This window comes from Octopus bimaculoides, chromosome 1 (genome assembly GCF_001194135.2).
Source record: "Octopus bimaculoides isolate UCB-OBI-ISO-001 chromosome 1, ASM119413v2, whole genome shotgun sequence".
NCBI classification, from domain to species: Eukaryota; Metazoa; Mollusca; class Cephalopoda; order Octopoda; family Octopodidae; genus Octopus; species Octopus bimaculoides.
Genome location: NC_068981.1, coordinates 10,214,523 through 10,221,474, shown reverse-complemented (window position 1 = coordinate 10,221,474; position 6,952 = coordinate 10,214,523). Strand labels below are relative to the sequence as shown.

Below are 6,952 nucleotides of genomic sequence, written 5' to 3'. Positions count from 1 at the left end.
GTGGAGGTTTAGGTTATGTAATGAGTCATTTTAAAATGACTCATTACATAACCTAAACCTCCATTAAAACAACGGCTATCTAGTCCAACGAAAATGCTTTTTCTTGTATCTGTTGCTCCATTCTCCAAGTAAATATATATATATATATACACATATATATAATGTGTAGTAAATGGGTAACAAATGTTCTTTCGTTCTTGGTGCATGCATGAGGAAAGAACAACGATACTAACCTTAATAATACTTAAATAGCGCAACGTAAATGAGGTTATGTAAAGTGTAAGGACGGCGAAGTCCAAGTAATTATATAAAGAGTCAAAGTAGTTGTGAATGCCTGCAGCGTACACTTGCTTCATCTCCTGCCAGAGCATACCTGTCAAAAAGAAGAAAACAAAAATCAACCTTTGATGCAACAAAACGACAGCTGGCAATAAATACAACCCTTTCTACTATAGTCACAAGGCCAGAAGTTTTGGAGGAGGGAGCTAGTCGATTACTTCGACCCCAGTACTCAACTGGTACTTATTTAATCGACTTCTAAAAGATGAAAGGTAAAGTTAACCTCGGCAGAATTTGAACTCAGAAATATGGTGACGGACGAAATGCTGCTAGCATTTTGCCCGGTATGCTAACGATTCTGCCAGTTCGCTGCTAGGTAATGATCCTTTCTCCTAAAGGCACAAGGCCCCAAACTTTGGGGAGGGGGATAGTTCCTTATATTGACCCTAGAGTTCGGTTAGTACTTAATTTATCGACCCCGAAAGGATGAAGAGCAAAGTCGACGTCGGCAGAATTTGAATCCAGAATGTAAAACCCGAAGAAATGTAGCTAAGTATTTTTGTCTGACGCGCTGACAATTCTGTGAACTCGTCGCCTTAGTAATAATAATAATAATAGTAATAATAATAATAATAATAATAATAATAATAATAATCGTATCAAGACAATTCCCCCCGACGACAACTACCATCTAGGACAATTATACCCATGGTTAATTACCCCCTCTCTAATATATTAAGAAGCTTTAAATCATCTGTTGTCCTCAGGGGTAATTGTCCTTGGAGGGTTATTGTCCACGGGGGCTAAATGTCCTAGACTCAATAACAATAAGAAGAAAAAGAAGAAAAGTGTTTCTTGTAAGCAAATGAAATCTTCGCAGAAGTCTCGAGATCTAAATGAAGTGTCCACACTAAGTCCACACTTTGTTACGTTTCCCAGCGAACTTGTCTTAAACAACAACAACAACAACAATAACAATAGTAATTTTTATTATTTTGATGTTTTCCGAAGTATTTCTGATAATTCCAAAATATCAAAACTATCAACTTGTTGCAAAAATTGTTCCAATAATTCTTATGTTGCAAAAATTGATGGTAGTTACTTCGAGATTCTCATTGTTTTTGTTTTGACCTAAATCTTTTTTTACTTTCCGCATTAACAGTAGAAATATACATATATATTTATATATATAAATTTTTTTTTATTAAAGCTGTAAAAAACCATCACAAAAACTTACTCAGTGTTTCACGTCCCCGATCGTCTGGCCGTTGTGATCGATGTTTTTATAGCATTAATAAAAGCGTACTACTCTACCTTCGGTATTCGACTACTATCTTTTCCACCTTGTTTCACATTCTCCGCTGATTGAAAAGAGTAATGAACAGCTTTTATCGAATTTCGACCCGTATTGGAGACCCATCAAAGGTGTTTGCAGCGTTAACCAAATCCATAGAAGTAACCATTCTCTCTATGGACCCATAAAATCTGGTAGCACCAGAGAGCTGGAGCTGTTAATTTGTATAGCGTTAGTGTTTAACACTTTATTTCATACTAGACGCCTGTGAAAGTGGAACCAAGTCTGCATAGCAAGGCTGTTTGCTTTCTTGTGTTCTTACTGGTGCATTGTTATGCTATACAGAATGTGACGAGACTGGCAAGATAGAATAAATGTGTTTGAATTAAAAATCTCAAACGGAACAGATCAACTTTTAATCAGTTTGGTTCCACAGAAACACGTGACGTATTCTTTTCGCTAAAAATTCACCAAAATCGACTGGGGCAGTAGCTGTTGAATACTTTCTCCAAGAATAACTTAAATTATCATTTTTTTTCTTTCTTTTACCAATCACGTGTGATTGTCAAAAAACAAAACAAAAACACTCAAGTATTGCTTAAATCTAATATTGAGAGTAATCTTTCAGGGTAAACTTTGGCAAACGACGTTTCACATTCCAACATGTTTAGAACAGTTTCTCCAGGCTAAACTTTAAAACCATTTTAAAAGAGACAGCAAATTGAATTTTTTTTAATGTCCATGTCTGTACAAGTTCATTAGGTCTTTGAAAGAAGAGAAATAAGTTCCATTGGGAATAGAATCCGAGTCGCAAACTCGGCTTGTTGGGGCTAGCAGCTTGAAATATATAAGAAACTTACCAACGATCCATATTGAAATTAAGATGTGTATGATTTCCGGTTCATATGTTCGGATCACAAAGTCTTTGGGGTAAGGCGACGAGGTAATGTTTCTGAAATACTGATAGCTATGATTTGCGCTGGGTATTTTATATAGTAACGATTTCTTTTCATCTGGGAGTTCAGTGAATGTGGAAATTATGATCATTATGAGGAACACGACAAACATCATTGTGTGGCCAATAAACTTAATACACGGACAGCGTAGGATCTTCTGTAACTGTTAAAATAAAGGAAAAAAATGATAAAAGAAAACGCACATTAGTTTGCACAATTTATAATTAAAGCGGATGTAGGAATTTTAAAAACTGTTGCACACTTTTCTATCTATTAATCTAGTTATCTATGACTATACATATACACATCTATCTGTCTGTCTGTCTGTCTGTCTGTCTGTCTAGTTGAAATTTACAGAAAAACAAAAGACGAAGACAGGTGTATAAACAACAGGCAAATGTATTAGTTTGACGCTCTGGAAAGTGAAAAAGTCTTTTACGTTTCGAGCCGACGCTCTTCAACAGAAAGAAACACGAGGAAATAAACAAAGAGAGAATAAAAGACTTTTGGAGCTAGCGGTCAATCATGGCGACTGTCTGTCTGTTTGTCTATCTATCTATCTATCTATCTATCTATCTATCTATCTATCTATCTATCTATCTATCTATATCTATCTATCTATCTATTTATCTATCTAATCGTTTAACTTTAGAGTGCGCGCGCATGTATATATACGTGTGTGTATGGGTGTGATATGTAAAAGGATTTATTTACATAACTATTATAAATGCTTTCATAATAAACTTATGCATTTATATACTAAATAACCATAATTAAATCACCAATCGAAATGTAAATAAATGTCTAAAACAAAGAAAAACATAACGATTGATATTACGCAATTTGATACATCTTCTCATCGAATTATAAATCCACGTGTGTGTATACAGAGAAACAGAGATACATTGACGAATTTATACACACATATACTAATACATGCCACACACACTCGCGCGCGTACACGCTACGTGTGCATGCGCATGCGCACACATTTAAAAAAAAATGAAATTGAATGGCGAAATACCAAAACGTTGAAGGTATCACAGCATGGTTCACATGCAAAGAATTCTCATTTGAAACAAGGGATGGCATCACCCACTTCTATGTCGGGAATTCTCACCTGATTTGTTTCAAATATATTTCTGGTTGTAAATATACAGGAAGCAAAGATATACCATTTGAGAATCAATCTTTATTCTCTAATTATCACCATCATCTAATTTACTACTTGTGCCACCGTCCCTACCTTATTTCTAAACACAACAATTATTTGATAATAATATGCTTTCAAAATTCGAAAATCTATATTTCAAAACCTAAAAAAAAAAAAATTAAACTTTAAAGATATTTTAATTTCTATTTCTTTAATATCATTTTATGATTCTTTTACTTATTACATATGATTGAAAATTTTCAAAAAGCGTAAGATGTAACCAGATATTTTTGTAGCAATCTCAATATCAATACTTCTTCTTATAAACTCACTGGACAAGTTGTTTTCAATTACAGAATGGAATTCATTATTACTTAGCTTAACTTAAGTGTATTTCCACCACAACGTAAAACTAACCGAGAAAAAGATTTTGGAATGAGCGAAGAGTGTTGGATTAAAATAGGCTTACACATTTCAGTTGATTAGTTGGTCTTAATGTCAAGCATTGTCTGTTAAACGTAAACTATAAACATTTAAAAGAATGTAGAGATAAATAAAGATTTAAAGATAAATCAAAGACAATTGGAGATCAGTAAATCGCTGTTTAATACATCAATGCATAGAGAGGACAATATGTAAATGTATACGTAATACATAAATATATAGATAGATAAATAAATGAAAAGGTAACTGAGCATATAAATTAATGTCTAGGTATGTTTGTGTATGTGTACATACACACTCGCACATATACACACATGTGCGTGTATATAAATTTGTGTATATATATATATATATATATATATATATATATACACACACATGTTGAAGGCCATGGTAATGTTTATATATGATGAAATGCATGGAAGCGTGATGCTATATAAAGTCGTTGACTCGAATTTGATGTTCTCTAATCAATGTTTTTTTGTGTACACACACACACACACACACACACACACACACACACACACATAAAGGGAGAGTGAGAAAGAGATGTAAATAGCAAGAAAGAAAGAGATGCAGTTAGAGAGAAAGAGAGCGAGACATAAGTTAGTAGAAATATTGAAACATACAATGTGGTATTCAAAAACGACTTACTTTGGATTTAGGTGCAAACCAATACACTATTGCAAGGATTGGATATGTGGTTGTGACTAAAGTCATTATCATAATTCGTGTTATCCAGTTTGACCTTTCTAGAGTACGAAAATTCGAATACCAGATACTAACAAGTTTCTGCTGGCAACTGGGATGTGCAACGAACTGGAACAGGAAAGAAAGCGAAGATAAACATAAGAAAAATGTTGATGCCGAAGAGGAGATAACTATTTCGAAATGCATTCATCCATCAGTCTGAGTAGAGTGTGCTGCGAACTGACTTGGCGTGTTTAAACCTATCTGTCTATAATGGGAATTTTTGTCCTTGGCAAAATACAGTGTAAGGCTTTCTTGCAGGTTCGAATATGTCTCAAGCATATTCGAACTGGTGACAAGTTTATATTTGTACTCTCTGCTTAAGTGTTTCGTTTCTAATCCGTATAAAGAAAATTGTTTCAACTTAGGCGAGCTCCGACTGAGAAGACATTCTAGCTGTAACCATCCTGTATCTAAGCATATGATTTGAGGGAGGTGGTTGCTATTTCTAGCTGACCGAGTGACCACGCAGACGCCCTTGTCTCTCAGCACAAGGTATGCTATTATAATTTTCCCATTACCTGCTTACCTATGCAGTTGCATAATTTTAACTTGTATATCACACACTTAATATACAGGCTGATTCAGACGCTCTTAGTATTTAAATGGTATATATTTTTATATTACATGTGTTATTTAGTTCTGAATTATATATACATATATATATATATATATATATATATATAAAATACTGTTTCAAATTTTGGCACAGGCTAGCAAGTTCTGGGGAAGGGGTAAGTCGATTATATGAGCCCCAGTGCTAAACTGATAGTTGTTTCATCGACCCCGAATGGATGAAAGGCAAAATCAACCTCGGTGGAATTTGAACTCAGAACGTAAAGATGGACGAAATGTCGCTACGCATTTTGCTCGGCGTGCTAACGATTCTGCAAGCTCGCTGCTTTACGAATAACAAATATATGGACCAACAGAAAACTTTTATAGGCTGTGTATAATGTAGAAGAGCATAGAATAGCTACAATTAGAGTTTATAGATAAAAGTATATATGACATAAATATGTCTTGGAAAATATAAAATTGAAAGAAATAGGTATTAAAAAAATCAATAGAATTTAAAAACATAAAAACCACAAGACAATGATTTCGACTTCTCAGGATGCTGGCATATGTAACAAAAAATAAGTTTACTCATCAAGAAACTGGAAATGAAGGGGTACTTTTTATAGAAAAAATACTAAGTTAATAAGTGAAAGAAACACTGGAGAAGTGACGAATAAAAGACTATCCAGACCAAAAGGTGAATACAGAGCCGCTATTATAGATTCTTATAACGGTGAGTGGAGAGTAAATGTCACTTGAATGCAGTGCGTGACTCGTGTCTGCTTCCGCAAATTCCTAAAAGTACAGCAGAAACATGTGACCTATATAGATTACAGAATATGCTGACACTGTGGATAGACATTCGATCATGTTGTTTTAAATTACGCTGCACGGTGAGAGTAAAATACTTCTACATTTCGATGGAGGTTGGCAACATGAAAACAATGTACTTAATTCGATTCTACGAAATGTGTACAAATAATGAGCACAAAAACTGACGAGAAATGTATCTGAAAATGACAAAGTGATATATAATATATACTTATAATATATATATATATATATATATATATATATATATGTTTATTTAGAGAGAGTATATATTACTATATATTTACCAGTCATGTTTGTTCAGGATTAAAGAGAAAAACCTGACACTCCGTAGGTTACGACGACAAGGGTTCCAGTTGACCCGATCTACGGAACAACCTGCGGGTGAAATTAACGTGTAAGTGGCTGAGCATTCCACAGACACGCGTACCCTTAACGTAGTTCTCAGTGAGAGTCGAGTCAGCGTGACACAGAATGTGACAAGGGTGGCCCTTTGAAATATAGGTACTACTCGGTTTTGCCAGGTTAGTGGGGTGGAGCAACGTTAAAGTGGATTTAGATGCAGTGTGCAAGAGAGAAGACTGCGTTGGTTTGGTCCTGTGATGCGGTTGAATGCCGACAGCTCCATAAAGAAGTGCCGATCTCTCAGAGTTGATGGAACATTTGTACGTGGGAGACCCAGGA

At 34.7% G+C, this 6,952-nt stretch overlaps 1 protein-coding gene across 1 annotated transcript in view; it reads right to left on the bottom strand.

Moving 5' to 3' along the window:
* Positions 1 to 6,952, bottom strand: part of LOC106878508 (short transient receptor potential channel 7) — a 375,551-nt gene that overhangs the window by 32,228 nt on the left and 336,371 nt on the right. The window contains exons 6-9 of the mRNA XM_052974185.1: positions 6,437 to 6,447; positions 4,781 to 4,945; positions 2,434 to 2,692; positions 225 to 373 (exon numbers count right to left, since the gene is read on the bottom strand). Coding sequence (XP_052830145.1) covers positions 225 to 373; positions 2,434 to 2,692; positions 4,781 to 4,945; positions 6,437 to 6,447 — 584 coding nt within the window. The remainder of the gene's footprint in view (positions 1 to 224; positions 374 to 2,433; positions 2,693 to 4,780; positions 4,946 to 6,436; positions 6,448 to 6,952) is intronic.